This window comes from Triturus cristatus, chromosome 4_2, assembly GCF_964204655.1.
Source record: "Triturus cristatus chromosome 4_2, aTriCri1.1, whole genome shotgun sequence".
Classification (NCBI taxonomy): domain Eukaryota; kingdom Metazoa; phylum Chordata; class Amphibia; order Caudata; family Salamandridae; genus Triturus; species Triturus cristatus.
In genome coordinates this window covers 979,985,021-980,010,129 of record NC_140586.1, presented here as the reverse complement: position 1 = coordinate 980,010,129, position 25,109 = coordinate 979,985,021, and the positions used below count along the sequence as shown (strand labels likewise).

The following is a 25,109-nucleotide window of genomic DNA, read 5'->3' as shown; positions in this document are numbered from 1 at the left end:
GAAACTGAACTCAGACAAGACGGAAGTCCTCATCCTCGGATCATCACCATCTGCCTGGGACGACTCCTGGTGGCCCCCGGCCCTAGGCAGTGCACCCAAACCAACGGACCACGCACGCAACCTGGGTTTCGTCCTGGACTCCTCCCTTTCAATGACCAGACAAGTCAACGCCGTCTCGTCATCGTGCTTCAACATCCTACGCATGCTCTGAAGACGGTCACCCAGGCACTCGTCACCAGCCGACTGGATTACGGAAACACCCTCTACACCGGAATCACAGCCAAACTACAGAAAAGACTCCAACGCATCCAGAACGCCTCCGCACGACTCATTCTGGACCTCCCCCGTCACAGCCACATCTCCGGACACCTGAAAGACCTGCACTGGCTCCCCGTCAGCAAAAGAATCACGTTCCGCCTCCTCACCCACGCACACAAAGCCCTCCACGACCTAGGCCCCAGATACCTCAACAACCGCCTGACCTTCTACACACCCACCCGCCAACTACGATCGACCAGCCACGCCCTCGCCGCCGTTCCGTGCATTCGAAGAGCCACCATGGGAGGAAGATCCTTCTCCTACCTGGCAGCCAAGACCTGGAATTCCCTCCCCATCCACCTCCGTCTTACCCAAGACCACCTCTCCTTCAGGAAGCAACTCAAGACCTGGCTGTTCGAGTAGTAGAGGACCCCCCCACCCCAAGCGCCTTGAGACCCTCCAGGTGAGTAGCGCGCTATTCAAATTTCTTGATTGATTGATTGCGGAGAGACAAAAACTCTTTATGACGAGCAGCGGATGCCCGTGCCACGTCCTGAGAGAAAAAAACTTTTTGGCCGGACCACAGCATCTGCTTTCTAAGTTTCGCCACTGAAAGGACCATTAAGAGTACAGTGTACTCCAAGAATAGAACAATTATTCCACGGGGGCGAGCAACCGCTGAAAAGGAAGATTGACCTCGGAGATTGGAGCCAATGCGGTGTGCACGCTGTAAATTGAGAGGAGTACCATCCTTGAGACCGACAAGTTTGGGAATGTGTATTTTCAAAAAGCAATCATATCTGTACCCTCCTCTCCTTCTGGAATGCCATAAATTCTAAGGTTGTTTCGCCAGTTGCGATTTTCCAAATCCTCAGTTTGAGCTTTAAGGAAAGCGATTTCCTTGGACATGGCTGCAACTTGAGGGATTACGTCCTGAGTGTCGCTGATTTTCTGATCTACCTCAGACACCCTATGTGAGAAGTTGGCCTGGCATATGCTGGTCACTAGTTATAGTGGTCACCTTGCACCAGTCCAATTCGACTCTTATGGTAGATAGGTTTAAGACAACCTTTTAAAGAAAGCTATCCTAGTGGTAGCTGTGGAGAGCAGCCTTCAGGCTAAGTCTCTGAGGAATGTAAAGCAGCTTGTTTTACCTTATAATCTCTTGAATTACCAAATGAAAAGACACCACACAGGTATATATATCAAATATATATGTATTTATTACTAAATATACTCTACTAATCTCTTTATGAGATTAGAGCCAGGTAAACATTCAAAAGATCAACAGTTCTCAATACATTAAGCACATTTATGGCTGGAGCCCTAGGGACGTACCAGACCATATACTAAAAAAATGGTATAACAAACTCGACTTGCAATATGAAGAGGCCTAGGGCCTTGGGAATCGCTGGGGCTTCACTTCTGCAGTGTTAGCAGGTAAGTAATCAGCCCACAGGAGGCGCGTGCAGTGTCTAAACACACACGCGGGTTTCTCATAGGTTTCAATGGCAAATGTCGCGGTTTGTATTTTACAGTTCTAGGGCACTTCGGAGTGGACAACAAGCAAACAACTTACAGGGTAAGTATTTTGAGAGCCAATACACACTTGGGCACCGTAATGCAAGAGTTACCTCACCCAGGGAAGCCGGGTGCATAGGTGTCCTTTGGTGTCGGGTCGCGATGCTGTTTTCAATGGAGATCACTGAAGACTTGCTGCTTGTGTCGTCGAGAGAAGTGTCCGCTGGAATCCGAAGATGGATTGGAGTTGCAGAAGACCTAGAAATTGAGGGGGAAGAGTTCAAAGTCACTTGCCAGTGACCGGTGCCCAGCAGGATAGATGACCACAGTTGTCGAGTCGTTTCAGGTCGCTGGTGTCGTTTTGTCTCTTTGCTCACGAGGTCCAGGAGAGATCGAGGAAGACCAGCAGCTGGATTCGGAGGGTCCCACGACGTCTGCAGCTGTTGACGGTATCGGCACTCGGATTGGAGCCAACAAGCCTTGGCAACTGCAAGTCTTATGTGGATGGAAGATTGTCGATGGAGCAGACCAGCAAGGTCTGATGGACTTACCCAGTGAGGGTAAGTGAGGGCAGGCCCAGAGCAACCAGGCGAGCCCTTGAAGTTGATGTGGAAGTCTTCTGGGAAGTTACTAGCCAACGGGCAAGCAACCGCGAAGACGCCTTTGCAGGAAAAGTTTACCAACAGCCCACGGTCACTCGGGACGAGGTAGGCCACTGATTTCTTGTACTAGACCTGCTAGGGACTTGGACAACAAGTGGTCCAAAGCACAAGTTTGTAGCACATAGATTAGGGCTTGCACTCGAAATCAGTGCACTGTTCCCTGGTATTGCTGTTCCTCGTCACTCGTGGGGTCCAAACGCCACAGCTTCGCTGGGGACTCAAAATGGCCATCGAGAGGTCAGGAAATCTGCTTCAGGGGACGCAGGGACTTCGGGCTCCGGCGGGAGCGGTAAAGTTTGCAACCGTAGTTCAGTAGTTTTGGTGCCTGCCAAGCAGGGGAGTCACTCCTTGACTCCAAGGGAGATCCTTCGGTCTTCTAGAGATAGTAGAATGTTGAAGGGCCAGGATTCTTCTTCGTAGAGCGTCGTCCAGGTGTAATCTGAATTGCATTGGCAATGTTTGGTATCTTATAGTGAAAAGATGGGCGGGACTAGCTCTATGGCCACTCCTCTAGGAGGGCCAGGGTAGTGGGTGGTTACACCCACTTCCCTTTGTCCAGTTTCACGCCAGGACAGGGGCAGGTAGCCCCTGAACCGGTTTGAGCTGGCATATGCACAGAGGAGCCTACTGCTCCCCCAGTGCAGGACTTCAAAGGCACTCTAAGAGTGCACCCACCCAGCTCCAATACACTAAATCCTGTCTGGGAGGTTGTGACACCTCCCTGTGACAGGAAACCCTTTGTTGAGCTTCCTCCACTGCGAGTTTCGGTCAGCAGCAGGAGGGCAGCCCGATGTCTGTGCTGGTGGCATCCATTTTGTGATGCCAGGGCTTTAGAAGATTTCTACCGTTTAGTACAGTGGGTACATGTCATCACCTCTAGAAGGGTGGGATCATACTCCCACGCCAGTTACTGGTGTGGGGGTATGATTCCAAGTTGTTTGACACCAAACACGACATGTTTTGATGCAGTCATTCCAAAGTTAGCATTTACCGGGAGGTTATAATGCACTTAAGAGTATATGGTTTAACCGCATCCACAAACAGCAGCAGAGAATGGACTCTTCCAGCTGCAGAGGGGTCCTGCTCAGGCAGAAGCACCCCCTCACATAGTAAACCAAGCACCCTGCCCTTGGGATTGATAGGGCCTACCATAGGGGTGACTGATAGGTTTATATGTGTGTGTATGGTGAGATATAGGAACCTATACCTCAGTGAGGAGTGCTAACACTACCTCACACAGGCTGCAGTAGCAGGCCTGGGGTGTCAGATTGTGAATGCTTCCCAGGGGTGGCATAATACTTGCTGCAGCCCCTGGTAGGCCTGTGAAGTACCAATGCCCTAGGCACCTAAGGTACCATATACTAGGGGCTCATAAGGTACCACAGTATCCAATCACTAGTGCATCTAATATGCACACCACGTTGTTTAAGGGAGTAAGCAGATAGGCTGGGGTCCTGGATAGCAGGATCCCAGCCAGACTAGTCAAAAACCATTCAAACACCAGGAAAAAAGTGGGGGCAACCATATAGTCAGATTCCACCTTCCTACACCCTAGCTTCTAGATTAGGCCACTTCTCCTCTAGCCTTTGAATAGTAGCATTAGTATCAATCACGAAAGGCTTGATAAGTTTAAGTTCTTCCATAAGGTCTTCCATGGTGATAGGTAGAGGAGATTTAGTGGGAGAGTTGGGTTCTTTTTTCTGGCGCTTATATGCAGCAGCAGCGTTTGAGTCTTTGCGAATATTAGACTTAGTTGCCGTAGTAAGTCTTTGACCAAGGGAGGAGGGTAACTCCATATAAATAAAGAATAAATATAGCCCAAAAAAAAAAAAAAGAAAAAAGAGAAATACCCAGTAACAGGGAGGCTATGGCAAGGCACCTCTGGTATTTCACAGCAGTTGAAAAAATAAAGCGAGACCAAATACCTCTTTCAATGATCTGCACCAGTTAGTATTGACTGCACACTTGGTCAATTGGCCATAAGGAAAAGCTTGGTAATAATAGTGCCAATCATCAATATGTGGAAATAGCAGGAGGACCACCTACAGGCAAATAATATAAAGCAGGTCTCAGAAATAAAAAAAAAAGGAGAAAAAACATGGTAGTAGCAGGAAGCAACTCCAGTAACAAGGCAGTCTGGGAGTCCCTTAACCAGAGTAATTGCAGAGAAAAATTATAAATGTGAGGTTCCACAGAGGAAGTTGAAGTGCCTCCAATACAAAGTAGAAGGGTAAAGTTCCTGAAAGTCTTCAAAATCTCCTCAGAAGCGTCTCCTCAGAGTTCCCATAGACAGCACAGATGTGGCAAAAACAGTCAAACAAGCTTAAAGAGTCGTCACAGGCACAACAGGAGGGCTGCCAGAAGAATGTAGAGAAGAAGCTTAATGGGACCCGCGCAGCATTGCCAGCAACGCCAGCAACGCCAGCAACGCGGGGAATTCGAATTGCGAGGATAAACAGAAGCAGCGAGCTGCCGTGAACAAAATGGCCGGTGCTGCCGTCAACTATGAGGGAGCGGGACGCGGCAGGAACAGGGAAAAATAGAAAAGCAGCTACCCGCTCCCCTACATCAGCCAATCCATATTCAAGGAAAGATCCGAGAACGGCTCCAAATAGCGGGATTGTTCCGCTCGCGAACCGGAGCCTCAGCTAGGAGCGGCCATCTTGTCGGCGGCTCAAACCACGCCCCCTACGTACTATGTTTTGACCTAGTTACTACTTAAGAGTGAACTTCAGTGATCTGCTTACAGTACGCAATATCCACAAACCTTATAAGCTGTGCGTATCAGCGAAACTGCGTGAAACTTCAGCAATAAAAATTTAGGCCAATGAGCGCAATCTCAGTGTTGGACTTGGCCTTGTTGGCTAAAGATCACTTAAACTTTTTGCTTTTCCCCTAGACCATTTTCCTGACAGAGAGTTGTGAAGTTAGATGCTGTAGGTACTTGCCACTGCTAATTAGTGTGCAAGTACAGATGTTCCCTGTATAAATTGTAGTGGTGATTGGTTGTCTCTGATTGGTATGTTTGTCTTACTTGCAAGATCCCTAAGTGATGTGCACTGTGTGTGCCAGGGCTAGTACTAAAGAAATGCTCAGAGAGGGAACATAGGTCTTCAGTGTAGGGCCTGCGCGCATTATGCTAAATTAGCATGTTGTCCTGACAAGTGCTACCACTTGTGAGGCCTGACTTTCCATTTTGCATACACATGGGGCACCCCTGTAGGACGTCCTGGGTAACCCCTAGGCAGGGTGCAGTGTAGGTAAAAGGCAAGACCGGTGCCAGTGTGGGTGCGAGGCCTCGACAGTGGAAAATATCCCATTTCATTTTCCCTGGTGAAAGGCCATCCTGCCCATATGACAGAATAGGGAAGGCTGGGTGTAGTATTGTTAGCCTAGCTTCCCAAGCATTGGAAATGAAACAGTGAAGTTTGGTATGTCTGAACTCACAGCGTCATAATGCATCTTTTTGGGTAGATGGTTTTGTCGCTGTGTGTCCAGAAACCGCCGAGTTTGTCCTTTAGACCTTTTGTGTGTCTCAGCAGAATGTGAATTGCCTGACCCATCTCCCTCTGAGTAATTAAAGATCCAGGCCCCAGTATCAAAGAAAGGACGGTGACACTGGGGGGGGAGATACGCAAGACTGATTTAGGGAGGGGTCAGGGACCCCTGAGCACAAGGAAACTTCAAAGACAATGAGGGGTATAACTGAAAGAACTGTAACCCTAAGACTTTGGTTATGTTGATGATGTCGTCGAGAACGGTCTCAGTATCGTTCGGAGAAGTGCTGGGAGCGCTTTGAAGACGCCGTGGACTGGTCGAGTCTCTGGCGGCTTTGACCTGTCCGCAATCGGGAAGAAAACCTCTGCCTCAGGAAGAGTTGCTGAATAGGCTGCGGGAGATACTTGACCCTTGCTTCGTGATCTGGGGTTTGTGGGCAGTTTGCAGCTCTTGACTGAGGAGAGACTGAAAGGGCGCTGCAGTGGGTCGCGTCCCCCCTTCTTCCTGAGCAGGCCTTTGCTGTGTGCTGCGTCCTGTACACCAAGGGCCCGAGGTGAGCTGGCTCCCTGTTCGGAAACACAGGAACATAAACGTTTCCAGGAAGTCTCAAGTGACGCGGTGGTGGGACCGTGTCGTGGCACCCTCAGACCTCCGAAGGGGTGCCTAAGGTGATTGTGGGCCCCCGGAGCAAATCAAGACTCTGACGTGCAGGGTGTGTGTCTTGCTGCGGCTACAGGTGTTGGAGCGCCTGTGGATTGTGGGAATCATGGAAGAGAGCAGAGATTCGGGACGCGCAGGGTGTGCGTATCACAGTGCAGTCCAGGCACTAGTGAAGAGTGCCGGGACATCGTGAGCACTAAGGAGTGAGTCTCCTACATGCGGGTTGGTGTGTGGTGATGCAGCCAGGGCATTAGTGGAGAGCACCTGGTAACTCGTGTGCACCAGGAAGGGAGGTGAGACTCAGACGCGCAGTGTACGTGTCGTAGGATGACCAGGGCATTAGTGGGGAGCGCCTGGGTCATCGTGTGCACCAAGAAACGAGATGGGTCTCCAGCATGTGTGTGGAGTGCAGTTGCGGCACTAGAGGAGAGTGCCTGAAGATCGTGTGCACCCAGAGACGGAGCGAGACTCGGATGCGCAGGGTGCGTGTCAAGGTGCCAGCCGAGGCGTCGTGAGGTGCGCCTGGTCATCGGAGGCTGGAGGAGTGAGTCTCGGACGCGCCGGTGGTGCGTGTCGAAGGTGCCACCGGAGGTGCTGGTGAGGAGTACCGGGGAGCGAAGAAGTCCTAACAGCTCTTTAGAGGAGGGCCATGTGATCGGGCCCTCAAAGGCAACGTGGGGTGGCACCAGCGTTGTGTGGAAGGCTTCGTGGAAGGAGTTTGTGCTGAACGTTGTTGGCCCGGACCGGCAGCCCCGCAGGAGCTGAACTACCGGCCCGAGCGTGCCTTGCCCATAGTGACAAGGTTCTGGAGTGAGGCCAATCCGCTGCTGCAGGAGAGGATAGTGGGGTTGCGCCCCTCCCAGGTAAAGTGGGTCATCGCCTGGGGTGGGGTGCGGGCTCAGAGGGACACTCTCTCGGCCTCTCGCTGCTGACAGCTGTGTGCACCTGTTCCTTTGGCCCAGATCTCGGCCAGTGCTGGTCCCGGACGGGGCAGTACAGGGGCCAGGGCCCGGAGTAGAACTTGGGTGTCATCGTTGATCTGTTTTGGGGGCAACTGGTCGCATACCTTCTAAATACCTTCTAAAAACAGTCATATAACACTTTGCATATTTGCTGCTAACGAACTATCGAGCTATTGGCCAATGTCTGACACTAGTGGTGCTTAACGAACTCAGGGGTTAGTGCGCTACGCACTAAGTTATGTTTCTCTTGCAGGATACAGGATCATAGTGTGGCGCACTGCATTGGTTATTTATTGCACTGTACTGAATTGCACTGTGATGCATTGCTGTATTTCTTCCTTGAACAGGGCATGCTGGTAGCGAACCGAGTTGCATTATCTTGTGTTGACTCAGTACATGATTGTGACACTATGCATTGATTGTTTCACTGTGGCACTGTACAGGAACCCATCGTTAAGTAGAGCAGTATTTCTTGTATTTTGCAACGTGTGTGATTCTAGTGGTACGACGTACCTAGCCTGTTGAGAACGGATAAAAGTCAGCGTAAGTGTTGGTTAGAAACGGTGGTTGAGGATTAGAACCGCCCAACCCACCGGAAACAATATTACCCATTGTATATGTGTGGTCATTTCGTATATCTTTCGTATATCTCTCTATATAAATTATACTCGTTTTATACAAACTAGTGTGGAGTCCATTTGTGGTGACATCATTGGGATTGCTGAGGGCGTGGTTCCACATACAGAACACTCGTGCCTTGGAGATAAGCCTGGCTGCTCGTGTCAAGCTACTAATGGGGTGAGCAGGGCTATCTCGGACGGTGTCCTTTCTTGGCCTAACGTGGGAGCAGGGGGGTCCGGGTCGCGCACTTGACAACAATGGTGTGCGCAGGAACGCCGGCTACCAACACTCAGAAACTTTATTTGCTGTGCGCATCAGCGGAACCATCAGCCCGATATCTGATGCCACATATTTATATAGAGAGGAGTCACTTTAGTCTGGTGCTCAATTACATGTGTAGATGCGAGTCTGGTGGTGCCTGATAACTGAAAGGCACACATTTGTTTAGATACAATTTCAAATATGTCTGATTTCTTATTCCTATTACAGCGCCTGCTACCTTGAGAAGGCCCATCCTAGACCAGTGTGTGGACAAAACAGATGCCGACAAATCGAGGACAAAGGGATTGAGACATGGTCAAGGGACACTAACAACAAATCCTACATCAAACCTCACGTTTAGCTGATGGAGAGTAAAGAGCGATATAAAGCGACATACTGAGAAAAAGTAACCTGGAGAATTATTGCAAATTAAAGTAAATTTAAAAAAACTAATAAAGTACTACATATCCACAGCTGTGAGACCTGGAAGCGGATTATTTTTCAATATAGCATTTGTTTGTGATTACCTTACAGTGCTCACATTATCATCCACGCTACAAGAGATGGGAGCTCACAGAAGCTCATTTACATACAAAGGGGGGTGACAGCCTTTTCACAAGGCCCAACACAACTTGTTTACGTAAAGTGCTTGTACACAGAACAGGGTAAAGTCTTGTGTCTCTTCTTCATTTTCTTTAATATATCCTGCACCTCGCTCTCTTCTTCTCTTTCTCTCATTTCAATTCATCGTAAATTACTCAAATTCACGATTGCTTTATCAGCACGGCACAAGTCGGGGGTCGACACAGTTTGATGGGGTCCCCCCACTATTACCTAGAAAAGGGACTCAGTTCCACCTCGCTCCTTAGCCTGCGACTGGGAATTGTTGCTTGGTTTCTTGCATCTGCAGACACAGGCCTCAGAGTGTTTGTAACTATCCGTCCCACCAGCAGCGTCCCCTTTATTTATTTGTGTGAGCGGCGCAAGAGAGGAACAGACAACTTGACAAAATCAGCCCTTCTATTGCTTAATACACTGTAAATGTGAAACACTTTGGGGCTTAGGGGCTGGATAAAGAACAACGTCAGAAAACAAATGCAAATTAAAAGCACTTTTTATTTATTCTCTGAAAACTGTTTAAAAATGTAATTTCCAAGTTCCACATATCTGTTTAAAAATATTTACACTTTCAGTCATTTCCGAGTTTAGTTAAAAACTGATAGTGGGACAAACACATGATTTATAAAAACTGAAACCAAAAACTTATTTTTACATTATTTTATGTTTCTTGTTTTTTGTTTTTAAAACAGGCCGTCGACCTTTCATGTGAAAATTATTATAAGGGCCTGACATCACATTTGTGATCTCAATACATGTGACGTCATTGTGATTCGCATATGATAATGGGCTCCTTCACTATTTTCCTTACTTGTGCTCTGTTTATTGGCATGACATGGGTCTATAGGTATTAAAAATAAATATATAAATTCACAGGTATTCAGCCCGTTTCTCTGGTGATGTCACACACTGACATGTATTCGGCTGCTTCTTCTATTTTTAAGTGAATACAAATCACCTGCCGTTCCCCCGCCTTACATTTCTCTTTTTCTTCCCCTTTCTTTGTCTCTCTCGCTCTCTTTATCTCTCCCCCTCTCTATCTCCCACACACTCCTGTTAGCTTTAGCTTCATGAATGTCACTGCCACTTCTGGCATTAATACGACAAATCCTTCAGAACATTTGAGACCAAGGGACAATCAGTGTGGAAGACGAGTTGCTGGGAGTGCAACTTATTGTCCTGGCACATATATGATTTTGATGTGGGATTTCATTATGCCCTGCGGCCCCACCCCCCTCGCCGTCCAATCGCCTCCCGCCTCCCAGCTGCTCCTTCCTCCCACCTCCCCTTATATGGCAGCAGCTGCACGGCAGTGAGAGCGACCTTTGACCCTGGTTCCAGGCAGGTTGCTCCCCCACGCTGCGCAGCTCCACCTGACCGCGCCCGTGTCCCCAGCCCTGCTGCTGCCGGGTACGTAAGCCCGCCGTAGGTCCCGCTCATTTCCCCATTCTCTTACCTTGCACTGTGATTGTCTCTTATATTGTAAACTGTACTGTGCTGCTGTTGGTATCTGTGACTGGCTCTTATACTGTGTAAACTGTGATTGCTGCTGTTGGTATCTATCCTCTCCGTTTTTCTTGCCCCTGTATCTGTTGTGCCCCCCTCCCGTTTTTTGCCTTCTGTTCCCTCGCTGTCTCCCCAGACCCGATTCCCGCCGCTGCGTCCCCTGCGGCCCCGCCCTCCTCGCCGGCCATTCGCCTACCGCCTCCCAGCTGCTCCTCCCTCCCACCTCCCCTTATATGGCGGCCGCTGCACGGCCGCATAGCGGCCGCGCACCGCGGTCGCGCTGCTGGCGTGCTGAAGGCGCGCCTAAGGCAAGCCCGTCTGCGCCCGTCCGCGCCTGGACCGTGCCTAGCACCAGGACCCCTGGCCCCCGCGAACACCACGACGCCCGCCTCTGCTACGACTCCAGCACTCTCCACACACTCAACACCGGACGATCATGCACCTGCTGCCTTGCAGCCCCGAAGCGCACCCAAGGACCCTTCTCCTGCCGGAGCTGCAGCTTCACCAGCATCCGGTCCGCCAGCCCACCTACCAAAGATCCCAACTACCTCAGATGCATACTTCTCAACACCCGCTCCGCACGCAAGCACGCCGTGGAACTCTGGGACCTTCTGGGCTCCAACACCCCAGACATCGCCTTCCTGATGGAGACCTGGCTGAACCCCTCCTCGGCACCCGACATCGTCATAGCCATCCCGGAAGGCTATAAGATTATCCGCAGGAACCGCACCAATAGAGTAGGAGGAGAAATCGCCATCATCCACAGGAACACTCTCAAAGTGGCAACCAACACCGACGACACCCTCAGCACTGCCGAACACCTGCACTTCCAGATTCACACCGATCCCAACACCTCCCTCAGAGGAACCCTGAGCACAGTTCAGCGACTCCATCTCTGACCTCATCAGCTCACATGCCCTCGCTTCCACGGACTACATCCTCCTCGGGGACCTGAACTTCTACCTCGAGAACGACAACAACTCCATCACCCTGATCGCCAACCTCGGACAACTCATCACTACACCCACCCACTCTGCTGGCCACACACTTGACCCCATCTTCTCCGCAAGCTCCCACGTCTCCTTCAACCACACCACCGAGCTCCACTGGACCGATCACCACTGCATCCACTTCACCTTCCAGAAACCCACCGCACCCTACAGACGCGGCACCGCTGCTGGAGCAAAGTCACCGAAGACCAGCTTTCCACCACCTTCACCGGGAACCCACCCGCAGACCCGCCCGATCCCGACACCACTGCTCACAACATCAGGCAGTGGATCAACAACTGTACCAACACCCTCGCCCCGCTCAAGAAGCCCTCCAACACCCACACCAGCAAGAAAGCCAACTGGTTCACCGAAGATCTCCAGGCCTCCAAGCGTACCTGCCGAAAATGGAAAAAAAAAAACTGGATCCGTGAACAAACTCCGGAAAGCTACACAGCCCACAAGAACGCCACCCGCAGACACCACCACCACATCAGATCCACCAAAAGGACCTCCTTCAAAGACCGCATAGATAACAACGCACATAACAGCAAAGATCTCTTCAACGTCGTGAAGGAACTCGCCAACCCCAGCTCCAACACCAATGACATCCCACCTTCACAAGACCTGTGCGACTCACTGGCCACCTTCTTCCATCGCAAGATCGCAGACATCCACGACAGCTTTGACGCCATCACCACTCCGGCAACCACTGAGACTCCCGCTCCCATGACCACCACCTGCAGCAACTGCCTGCTAGCCTGGACCAACATCAACGATGACGACACCATCAAGCTCATGAACACCGTCCACTCCGGATCCCCGGAAGAACCCTGCCCACACCACATCTTCACCAAGGCCAGCAGCACCATCGCACCCCATCTCCGAAAAACCATCAACATCTCCTTCGAGACAGCGACCTTCCCAAAGAGCTGGAAGCACGCAGAGATCAACGCCTTACTCAAGAAACCCAAGGCGGACCCCAAGGACCTCAAGAACTTCCCACCTATCTCCCTGCTCCCGTACCCGGCGAAGGTCATCGAAAAGGCCGTCAACAAACAACTGACCAGCTTCCTTGAGGAGAATAGCATCCTGGACCCGTCACAGTCCGGGTTCCGCAGAAACCACAGCACCGAAACTGCCCTCATCGCCGCCACAGATGACATCAGGACCCTACTAGACAATGGAGAAACCGCGGCCCTCATCCTCCTTGACCTGTCAGCCGCCTTCGACACAGTCTGCCACCGCACACTGCAAACACGCCTCTACAACGCCGGGATCTAGGAGAAGGCCCTGGACTGGACCTCCTCCTTCCTCTCCAGCAGAACACAGAGCGTCCGCCTCCCCCCCTTCCGCTCCGAAGCCACTGGGATCATCTGTGGCGTACCTCAAGGCTCATCCCTCAGCCCAACGTTGTTCAACGTCTACATGGCACCACTCGCCTATGTCGCATTACAGCACGACCTCAACATCATCTCCTAAGCCGACGACACCCAGCTGATCCTCTTCCTCACCAAGGACCCCCACACCGCCAAAACCAACCTCCACAAAGGAATGAAGGCCGTCGCCGACTGGATGAGGAACAGCCGATTAAAGCTGAACTCGGACAAGACGGAGGTCCTCATCCTCGGTTCCACCCCCTCGGCCTGGGACGACTCCTGGTTGCCGACTGCACTGGGAACACCCCCAATACCCACCGACCACGCACGCAACCTAGGGGTCATCCTCGACTCTACCCTCTCCATGACGAAGGAAGTCAACACCGTCTTCTCCTCCTGCTTCAACACCCTGCGCATGCTTGGCAGGATTTCAAGTGAATCCCCACCGAAATGCGAAGGACGGTCACCCAGGCCTTCGTCAGCAGTAGACTGGACTACGGGAACGCACTCTACGCAGGAGCTCCGGACAAACTCCTGAAACGGCTCCAACACATACAGAACGCCTCCGCACGCCTGATCCTCGAGATCCCTCGCCGCAGCCACATCACACCACACCTGAGAGACCTGCACTGGCTCTCTGTGAACAAGAGGATAACCTTCAAACTCCTCACCCACGCACACAAGGCACTCCACAACACCGGACCAGAGTACCTCAACAGCCGACTCAGCCTCTACACCCCCACCCGCCAGCTCCGCTCCGCAGACCGTGCCCTCGCCACCGTCCCCCGCATCCGAAGAGTGATCGCCGGTGGAAGATCATTCTCGCCGCCAAGACATGGAACACCCTCCCCATCCGCCTACGGCAGACTGAAGACCTTTTGACCTTCAGGAGACTTCTTAAGACCTGGTTCTTCGAACTGTAGCAGCCTTCTCCCCCCCTAGCGCCTTGAGACCCTCACGGGTATGTAGTGCGCTCTACAAATGCTGTGATTGATTGATTGATTATTTCACCACATTCTTCAAACAGAGTCTGCTGCTTACAGTGGCTCAATTCTGCTAAAAAGTAGAGTTTGGCAAGTCCCAAAATGAATAGGGAGAGACAAGTCGGAGAGGAGCCACGGGTCACACTTAGTTATAAGGCCCGAGCTGATCCATCAACCGATAACAGTGTGTAAAAGATGCAGCAAACGTTACTTAAAACCAGGTATATGCTCTTTTATATCTAAAAATAGGTTATTTCTTGAACACCTGTGCTTCGCTTTAGTTCATTACATATACTGCAGTGGCATTTGACAATACTAATACATACATTTTAATAATGAAGTTTCCCATCTACAGAGCCCTGACAACATGTCCACTTTGGGTGTGTTTGGTCGATAGGTTTTATCACAAATCCGACAAGATAGTTGAAAATATCGTTGTTAGTTCCAGTATTTTTCAGTGTTGCTTTTACAGGTAGTGTGATCAGGTGCGATTGAATGTTTTTCTTTGTGTCTCTTCTTCACCAACTAAAAATCAAGAATGTTTCTTTTCATTGTGCTCGCCTCCCACAGTGTATCCTGGTGCGTCATGCCGCTTTGCTATGTGTACGGAAGTGAACAATCACTGGGAAAAAAAACTTTTATAATTCTGAAAATACTGTTATCTGTTTTTCTTCTTTACTGCTAGTCGGGTCTTCTATCATCTGGTATTTCAATGTCCGACATAATTTGAAATTTATTTTTTCCCTAATTCATTCCTCTCACAATAACTGTGTGTTCGCTGATGTCTTTGTAGGTTTTCTAATCGACTAAAGCTCTTCACACATTCACTGCATTTTAATGGCTGTTCTGTGTGAGTTCGCTGATGATACCTTAATGCTGAATAGCCGCCAAACCTACTGTCACATTCACTACAATGATAGGGTCTTTCCCCCGTGTGTGTTCGTTGATGACTTTGTAGCTGTGATAATCGACCAAAGCTCTTTCGACATTCATTGCATGTGAATGGCTTTTCCCCTGTGTGTGTTCGCTGATGATTCCTTAATACTGAAGAGAAGCGAAAACTACTGTCACATTCACTACAATGATAGGGTTTTTCCCCTGTGTGTGTTCGCTGATGAATTTTTAGGTCTGATAACTGACTAAAGCTCTTCACACATTCACTGCACTTGAATGGTTTTTCCCCTGTGTGTGTTTTATTATGTTTTTGAAGGTCTGATAACTGACTAAAGCACTTTGCACATTCACTGCACTTGAATGGTTTTTCCCCTGTGTGTATTCGCTGATGTGTTTGAAGGCTTGATAACTGAGTAAAGCACTTTGCACATTCATTGCACTTGAATGGTTTTTCTCCTGTGTGTGTTCGCTGATGACTTCGGAGGTTTGATAACCGACTAAAGCTCTTTACACATTCACTGCACTTGAATGGCTTTTCCCCTGTGTGTGTTCGCTGGTGTCTTTGCAGTTCTGATAACCTAATAAAGCTCTTTACACATTCATTGCACTTGAATGGTTTTTCTCCTGTGTGTGTTCGGTGATGACTTTGGAGGTTTGATAACTGACTAAAGCACTTTGCACATTCACTACAATGATAGGGTTTTTCCCCTGTGTGTGTTCGCTGATGACTTTGTAGCTCTCTTAATCGACTAAAGCTCTTTACACATTCACTGCACTTGAATGGCTTTTCCCCTGTGTGTGTTCGCTGGTGTCTTTGCAGTTCTGATAACCTAATAAAGCTCTTTACACATTCATTGCACTTGAATGGTTTTTCTCCTATGTGTGTTCGCTGATGTTTTTGAAGGCTTGATAACTCACTAAAGCACTTTGCACATTCAGAGCACTTGAATGGTTTTTCCCCCGTGTGTGTTCGCTGATGACTTTGTAGCTCTCTTAATCGACTAAAGCTCTTCACACATTCACTGCACTTGAATGGTTTTTCTCCTATGTGTGTTCGCTGATGTTTTTGAAGGCTTGATAACTCACTAAAGCACTTTGCACATTCAGAGCACTTGAATGGTTTTTCCCCCGTGTGTGTTCGCTGATGACTTTGTAGCTCTCTTAATCGACTAAAGCTCTTTACACATTCATTGCACTTGAATGGTTTTTCTCCTGTGTGTGTTTGCTGATGTTTTTGAAGGCTTGATAACTCACTAAAGCACTTTGCACATTCAGAGCACTTGAATGGTTTTTCCCCCGTGTGTGTTCGCTGATGACTTTGTAGCTCTCTTAATCGACTAAAGCTCTTCACACATTCACTGCACTTGAAGGGTTTTTCTCCTGTGTGTATTCGCTGATGTGTTTGGAGGTTTGATAACTGACTAAAGCTCTTCCCACATTCACTGCAATGGTATGGCTTTTCCCCTGTGTGTGTTCGCTCGTGTCTTTGTAGTTCTGATAACCTAATAAAGCTCTTGACACATTCATTGCACTTGAATGGTTTTTGTCCTGTGTACGTGTGCTGATGAAGCTTGCGTAGTGATGACAAACTAAAGCTCTTTCTGCATGTGTATGATTCTTCTTTCTTGTTTAGTGCCTGTGGGTCGGGTATATATTTGTCTACATCCCATGACTGTATTTCCTGATGGGCCAACATGGCGGATAAAGCACTCGTGTTTTTCTCACACACTTCATATGTGTGCAGTATTTTGCACGTTTGATTTCTGTTTTAACAATAAAATGCAATAACCACCAAATATTTGCCACGCTCCTAATACGTAGAAGGTGTCTTGGTAGGCGATTGAGCCTTTAGATTGGATTATGGCTATGCACGCTTGCGGGTAAAGATGTATCTTCCTTTTGGCCGGTGCAAATTGGGAAAGTCTGTTGTATTGTAGATAGAAGAACTCCTCTTTCCTTTACCCGTCAGTTGTCTGGCTCTGCTCTGTTGTGCTCTTCTCTGGTTACTGTGGTTTGGCCAGAAAGAGTTTACAATACACCCAGAGCACGGAATGATGGCTTGTCATCATATTAGAAAACAGAGCACTGCGGTAATCACATCATACCGATTCCATGATCAAAGCTGGTGTTGGACACTTGTTTATACAGGAGGCGTTTTGTTATTGTTGATGCCTTAATTTTCCTAAGGTCATTTCTTCGTCTTGTGGCGTGGAGGTGCACAGCTCAGCCTCTCACAATCACTGAACTGCCCTTGATGCTTCCTCCGGGATCTGTCAGTTTGTGTGCAGGTTCCTCTGTCGCCGACTGCGCTGATGTTTTCGAAGATTTACAGCATTCGCTTCATTATTGATGGTCATTTCATACATTCAAGGCTTGTTTTCTGTTGGATGTAAAGATATTTAAAATTACTAAATTGAAGCATAATGGAATGAGAATTCACAATGTTTAACTGGTTGTAAAAGACATTTCGGGGGAGATTTACCAAATCTCCATGCAATGCAGCACAGCCCTCCCCCCTCGAGGCTGCGCTGCGCGACAGGGAGGGAACAGGAGAGCACCATATTTTCACAGATATGGCTCTCTCCTTCCCTTTCCATTGCACCAGCACTGATTACAGCGGCCCTGCGCCATGCACACACCTTAGCACCAGAGCGCTAGGGCGTGTGTGTGTGTGAGTCCAGGATTGGTTTTGTACAGGAAGGACTCCCTTCCCATACAAAATACTATGCCAGACACGAAGGAAAGCTTTTCCCACTTTGTATGCGTGTTGCACAGTGCAGCACGCATGCAAAGCCAGAAAAGGAAGGAGAAATTAAAGCATTTCTCCTTCCTTGCGCCTAGTTTAAAAGGGCGCGTTTTTCTTACGCTAAACCCAATCTACTGTGTTTGGTAAATTGGGTTTAGCGTGAGAAACCTTGGGTGTTTGCACGGGAACGCCCATGCACCCCCCTTCGCCGGCCCCCATGGTGTGAAGCAATGCGACGCAGTGCTATGCGCTGCTTCACATTAAGTTATGCGCTGGAAAGTAAATTAGGAAAAAAAGATTTTGCACTGTTTTGTGCCACTTTTGTGATGCAAACATGGCGCAAAATCTTCGTAAATCTCCCCTTCTTCTTTACCGCCTTTGAAACTTAGCAAGGAATATTTCATCATACACAGAAATTTTACTAAAAGTTCTGTTGATCACGTGATATCTTATTAATGTCTGAAAAGGCGGTGATTTACCAATGTTCACAGAGTAACTTAGCAAAGTAAGGGCGCTCACGGAGCACCCAAGTGCTAGAGGTATAGCTTAAGATAGACGCATATGGTCAAGATTTCATTTAAACAACAATAGAGTTTAGAAAAAGAGATGGATCAGGCTGGGCTGCAAAATTTCCATTAACTTTTTTACGAAGTATACAACAAAAGAAACGCCATTCACACACTTCTTCTCGTTCCTTTCCTATTCACTTAAGATCATCTCAAATGCCAACTCCTGTCTTTACTTTGCTGTTCATAAGTCACCTTTGACACTTTCAACAGCTCCCTTGGTTCAAGCATTTCTGGTTTCTTCGAACCTGGAAGATTGGAACATTATTGTGAGCTGAGGGGAGTTTACTAGCGCCGTAACATCTGTCCATCTCCCTGAAACTGGTGAAGCTTACAGCACCCCCGGTTCTGACCCTGAAAGACAACTTTAAAAATCAAGTCTTTAGTTCTTCCTAAAGTAGATAAAGTTCTGTAAGATGCAGCTCCTTCCGGGGCTTTTGTGTAAAACAGAACAAGGGGTTCACTGTAAGGCCCGTCCTTTACATTATAAGCGCAGATAAGGCAAACATACGTTGATTCATATAATTTAATATTCAACAATATCTGTCATTTAGTACTTATAGCGAATCCATCACAACCAATAATTTACCGGACATATCCCTGCAGCAGATGTGTGCATATTACTATTTTTCCCCCTTTTCCACCATTACACGGCATTTGGCATGATGTTGTCTGTTTGGGGCCCAGGATGCCACTCTGTGACTGGATGGGCTTTTGCCAGAGCGGGAGGAGGTGTCAGTTATCCACAGGTGATGCGGCATTTCTGCCTTTCCATATTTCTCATATTCAAGTTTCCCTAATTTCCTGTCCTTCGGCCCCCCCTACTGCCCTCTGGCTGCGCACTCACTCTGTGAGGTTCATCAGAAGTCAAATAACGGCCTGATAGTCACAAGGCCATGGATCTCACTTCTTCTACAACACTTATTGCAGACATAGGGTCTAGTTTAGAGTTTGTCCAACAGATTATTGCATCAAAACTAGGGGTGGGTGAGGAATTCCGCTCTGCCGGCGGAGCTCGTTCCAATAAACTCCACGAAGTGATGTACAACTGATTTTTTTTATCTCAAGCGGATCGCCAACGGTAAGGTGGAGAGCGCTTGTGAGAAAAAATAACACGCTAGACCTTATCCTGGCGAGATTTCTTATTGCGGGAGGTCGCGACCTCTCGAGTGTAGAAATCTGCCATTCTCGTTGATGAAACTGCAACTCGATTAGAATGTCAATTTGAGCGGCAGAAAGCAGCAGCGCCCTCTGGCGCGACGCGTAGTGCCGTTCGTGCTGATTTTACAGTGCGCGACAAAATCCTGGCACTAAAAATCAGTGCGAGCAGCGCAACTTAAAAAACTTAACAAACTTTGCCACTTGCGGAAGTCCACGGAGTACGGCAGAGTTTTTCTGGCACTCTGCAAATTACACCAAGGCTTATGTGATGTCTGCCTTATTATAATTGCCACAGGATGTAATGCATTTTAATGGGGCGGGCAGGATACCTGTCACATCTGTGATAGAATAAACCATCCGCAGAAATCCAAATCAGGCCTTTGGTGTACATTGTGTCCAGTGTGGCTAGCTGGGCTTGAAGGATCTTGTGGTTTGTGGGTCTCTCGCTGCTTTGAGGCCACCACCAGGCAGGACTTCTGTCAGCGGTGCCTTGTGCAGATCTTCCTTCCAGGCAGGACTTCTGTCAGCGGTGCCTTGTGCAGATCTTCCTTCCAGACAGGGGCTTCTTTCCTCAATGATCAGTTCAAAGACCGGGAGAGGTAGAACTGGTCTAGGTCATCTTCTTTATTGGAGTTCAACTGGTCAAGCCATAGAGCTCAAGCTCTGAGATGAAGGAGAGTCTGGATATTCTGAGCTCCGTAGAACATTAAGACGGTTCTACCGCATCCAGCACATACTACGAGACTCCAAAAGTCAACGCTACAAGTGCTGCTCCAAGGTTTAATTCAACAACTGTATCTGAACATCCCCTGACAAATGCCAACTGGAGAATAAACATCCGGCCTGCACCAGCAGAGCGCAGGAAGCTTTTCAAGAACCTCGAGGTACATGGACTTTCTCTATCTGTCGTAACTGAAGATGTTAATCCTTGGTAACATCCATCCCCTTTGGACAAGGTCCTCCATTTTCTATCAGAATGTAACTCATCCTGCGCAGACACAAACCCTCAAGTCCGTATTGCATGAAGGTGGGTGGTTCTCACCCAAAAGAGGGCCCTCCACAAATTGCTGACATTTTCTTACACCCCCTGGACAGCCGTGGCAACACACAGACCAACTACACCCCCTCAGGGATCACCCGTCCACCTGCCAGCATCAAGACTCAGATCCGTCAACCTTCTCTGTTACCGTCTTTGGAACGGCGCGTCTCTGAGATTCGAGGAAGCTCCACACTCAGTGAGCTGAGAGTTGCCGTGTAAAACCATCTCATGAGAGTGGAAGAAAAGAACAATAAGTGACACGCACTGCACAGACGTGTAAACTAATCAACCAATATCATTCAATGTACCATTGTCCTACTGCTGATGTTTCGACATGGATGTTTTGCCGTCTATCACAGCAGTTTCTTCGTTTAAAATCTTACTCAACAGTTTGTTTTCCATCATACCTACTTACCTATGTACTGTTTCTGACCCTACGACATCTCTGGCAGACATGCTGTGCTGTCTGTTGCTACATAAATAGGAGGTAGATTGCTACTGCAGGGAGAGTGCAGTGTCCTTGCAGTCAGATGCACTTGATTGGAATAAAAGGTACCATGTTTGTTAGAAAAGCTGCAACTATTGGAATAATAACATACCAAAAGCAGCGCATACAATGCAATAACACAGACCGGGTACTAGGAGAATCTAATGCAAAAAATGCGATAACACGGGCCAGATGCTAGCAGATCTTGACACAAACAAAGCAGTGACACAGGCCAGGCACTAGGGGGCATATGTATCAAAACCCGAATTTGCGAATCTCAAATAGCGATTTTTTGAGAATCGCTATTTGAGAATCGCAAAATGGGATGTATGTAGGCCAGGCACTAGAAGGATCTATTGCAAATAATGTATTAAACAGGCCAGGCACGAGGAGAATCTGATGCACACAATACAATCACACGGGCCGAGCACTAGGAGAATCTGACACAAACAATGTAATAACACAGGCGAGGCATTAGTAGAATCTGATGCAAACAATGTAATAACACAGGCCAGGCGCTAGGAGAATCTGACGCAAACCATGCAATGACACAGGCCAGGACCTAGAAGAATCTGATGCAAACAATGGAATAACACAGGCCAGTCACTAGGAGAATCTGATGCACACAAGGCAACAGTTTTGATTTGCCTTTTGTCATTTACAGTCTCAAGAGCTACCCCTGAAGAAGGGTTCGGTTTGAACCCGAAATGCATTGGGTTTATGGTTGTTACCTTCGCAAGACGGATAATGTTTCTTAACGCCGTAAAGAAGTTCACCAACAACCATTAAGCATATCGTAAATAATCCAAATTGAGAATAAATCAATCACTTGGAGAAAAATCATGACTACTGATTTATATTTTCCTTAGTCGATGAAACCATTAGAGGCTAGACCAGCCCTTAGAAATTGTGCTCGCGCTAGCAAACAATGCAATAACACAGGCCAGGCACTAGGAGAATCTGACGCACACAATGCAATAACACAGGACAGGCAGTAGAAGAATCTTATGCAAACAATGCAATAACACAGGGCAGACACTAGAAGAATCTGATGCAAACAATGCAATAACACAGGACAGGCAGTAGGAGAATCTGATGAAAACAATGCAATAACATGGACCAGGCACCAGGAGAATTTGAAGCAAACAATGCAATAACACAGGCCAAGCACTAGGATTGAAGCAAACAATGTAATAACAGAGGTGAGGCATTAGGAGAATCTGATGGACACAATGTAATAACACAGGCGAGGCTCTAGGAGAATCTGATGCAAACATTGCAATAACACAGGCCAGGCACTAGAAGAATCTAATGCAAACAAGGCAACAACATGGGCCAGGCACTAGGAGAATCTGACGCAAACAAGGCAACAACACAGGCCAGGCACTAGGAGAATCTGACGCAAATAATGCAATAACACGGGCCAGGCACTAAGAGAATCTGACGCAAACAATGCAATAACACGGGCCAGGCACCAGGAGAATATGAAGCAAACAATGCAATAACACAGGCCAGGCACTAGCTTTGAAGCAAACAATGTAATAACACAGGCGTGGTGTTAGGAGAATCTGATGCAAGCAATGCAAAAACATAGACCAGGCACTAGAAGGATCTAAAGCAAATAATGTATTAACACAGGTCAGGCACTAAAAGGATATAATGTAAACAATGCAATAACACAGGCCAGGTGCTAGGAGAATCTGACGCAAACAAGGCAAGAACAGAGGCTAGGCACTAGGTGAATCTGACGCAAACAATGCAATGATACAGGCCAGGCACTAGGAGAATCTGATGCAAACAAGCCAACAACACAGGCCAGGCACTAGGAGAATCTGATGCAAACAAGCCAACAACACAGGCCAGGCACTATGAGAATCTGATGCAAACAATGCAATGTCACAGGCAAGGCACTAGGAGAATCTGATGCAAACAATGAAATAACACAGGCCAGGCACTAGGAGAATCTGATGCAAACAAGCCAACAACACAGGCCAGGCACTAGGAGAATCTGACGCAAACAAGGCAACAACACAGGCAAGGCAATAGGAGAATCTGATGCAAACAAGGCAACAACACAGGTCAGGCACTAAGAGAATCTGATGCAAACAATGCAATAACACGTGCCAGGCACCAGGAGAATTTGAAGCAAACAATGCAATAACACAGGCCAGACACTAGAAGGATCTAATGCAAACAATGCAATAACACGGGCCAGGCGCTAGGAAAATGTGACGCAAACAAGGCAATGACACAGGCTAGGCTCTAGGAGAATCTGATGCAAACATTGCAATAACACAGTTCAGGCACTAGGAAAATGTGACGCAAACAAGGCAACAACATGGGCCAGGCACTAGGAGAATCTGACGCAAACAGTGCAATAACATATGCTAGGTACTAGGTGAATCTGATGCAAACAATGCAACAACACAAGCCAGACACTAGGAGAGTCTGACAAAGCACTGCAATAACACAGGCCGGGCAGGAGGAGAATCTGATGCAAACAATGCAATAACACCGGCCGGGCACTAGGAGAATCTGATGCAAATAATGCAATAACACAGGCCAGGCAGTAGGAGAATCTGATGCAAACAATGCAATAACTCGGGCCAGGCGATAGGAGAATCTGACGCAAACAATGCAATAACACTGGCCAGGCACTAAGAGAATCTGATGCAAACAATGAAATAACACGGGCCAGGCACCAGGAGAATATGAAGCAAACAATGCAATAACACAGGCCAGGCACTAGCTTTGAAGCAAACAATATAATAACACAGGCGTGGCATTAGGAGAATCTGATGCAAGCAATGCAAAAACATAGACCAGGCACTAGAAGGATCTAAAGCAAATAATGTATTAACACAGGTCAGGCACTAAAAGGATATAATGTAAACAATGCAATAACACAGGCCAGGTGCTAGGAAATCTGACGCAAACAATGCAATGATACAGGCCAGGCACTAGGAGAATCTTATGCAAACAATGCAATTTCACAGGCAAGGCACTAGGAGAATCTGATGCAAACAAGCCAACAACACAGGCCAGGAACTAGGAGAATCTGACACAAACAAGGCAACAACACAGGCCAGGCACTAGGAGAATCTGACGCAAACAAGGCAACAACACAGGCAAGGCACTAGGAGAATCTGAGGCAAACAATGCAATAACACAGGTCAGGCAATAGGAGAATCTGATGCAAACAAGGCAACAACACAGGTCAGGCACTAGGAGAATCTGAGGCAAACAGTGCAATAACACGGGTCAGGCGCTAGGAAAATGTGACGCAAACAAGGCAATGACACAGGTCAGGCTCTAGGAGAATCTGATGCAAACATTGCAATAACACAGGCCAGGCACTAGGAGAATCTGATGCAAACAAGGCAACAACATGGGCCAGGCACTAGGAGAATCTGACGCAAACAAGGCAACAACACAGGCCAGGCACTAGGAAAATCTGACGCAAACAGTGCAATAACATATGCTAGGTACTAGGTGAATCTGATGCAAACAATGCAACAACACAAGCCAGACACTAGGAGAGTCTGACAAAGCACTGCAATAACACAGGCCAGGCGCTAAGAGAATCTGACGCAAACAATGCAATAATACCGGCCGGGCACTAGGAGAATCTGATGCAAATAATGCAATAACACAGGCCAGGCACTAGGAGAATCTGATGCAAACAATGCAATAACACGGGCCAGGCAGTAGGAGAATCTGATGCAAACAATGCAATAACTCGGGCCAGGCGTTAGGAGAATCTGACGCAAACAATGCAATAACACGGGCCAGGCACTAAGAGAATCTGATGCAAACAATGAAATAACACGGGCCAGGCACCAGGAGAATATGAAGCAAACAATGCAATAACACAGGCCAGGCACTAGCTTTGAAGCAAACAATATAATAACACAGGCGTGGCATTAGGAGAATCTGATGCAAGCAATGCAAAAACATAGACCAGGCACTAGAAGGATCTAAAGCAAATAATGTATTAACACAGGTCAGGCACTAAAAGGATATAGTGTAAACAATGCAATAACACAGGCCAGGTGCTAGGAGAATCTGACGCAAACAATGCAATGATACAGGCCAGGCACTAGAAGAATCTGATGCAAACAATGGAATAACACAGGCCAGGCACTAGGAGAATCTTATGCAAACAATGCAATATCACAGGCAAGGCACTAGGAGAATCTGATGCAAACAATGGAATAACACAGGTCAGGCACTAGGAGAATCTGATGCAAACAAGCCAACAACACAGGCCAGGCACTAGGAGAATCTGATGCAAACAA

At 48.0% G+C, this 25,109-nt stretch overlaps 1 protein-coding gene across 1 annotated transcript in view; it reads right to left on the bottom strand.

Annotated features, from left to right (window-relative positions):
• Nucleotides 1-10,850: 10,850 nt before the first annotated feature.
• LOC146839201 (uncharacterized) overlaps nt 10,851-25,109 on the bottom strand; it is a 65,185-nt gene continuing 50,926 nt past the window's right edge. The window contains exon 2 of the mRNA XM_085603210.1: nt 10,851-17,192. Coding sequence (XP_085459336.1) covers nt 14,652-16,508 — 1,857 coding nt within the window. The 5' untranslated portion in view covers nt 16,509-17,192 and the 3' untranslated portion in view covers nt 10,851-14,651. The remainder of the gene's footprint in view (nt 17,193-25,109) is intronic.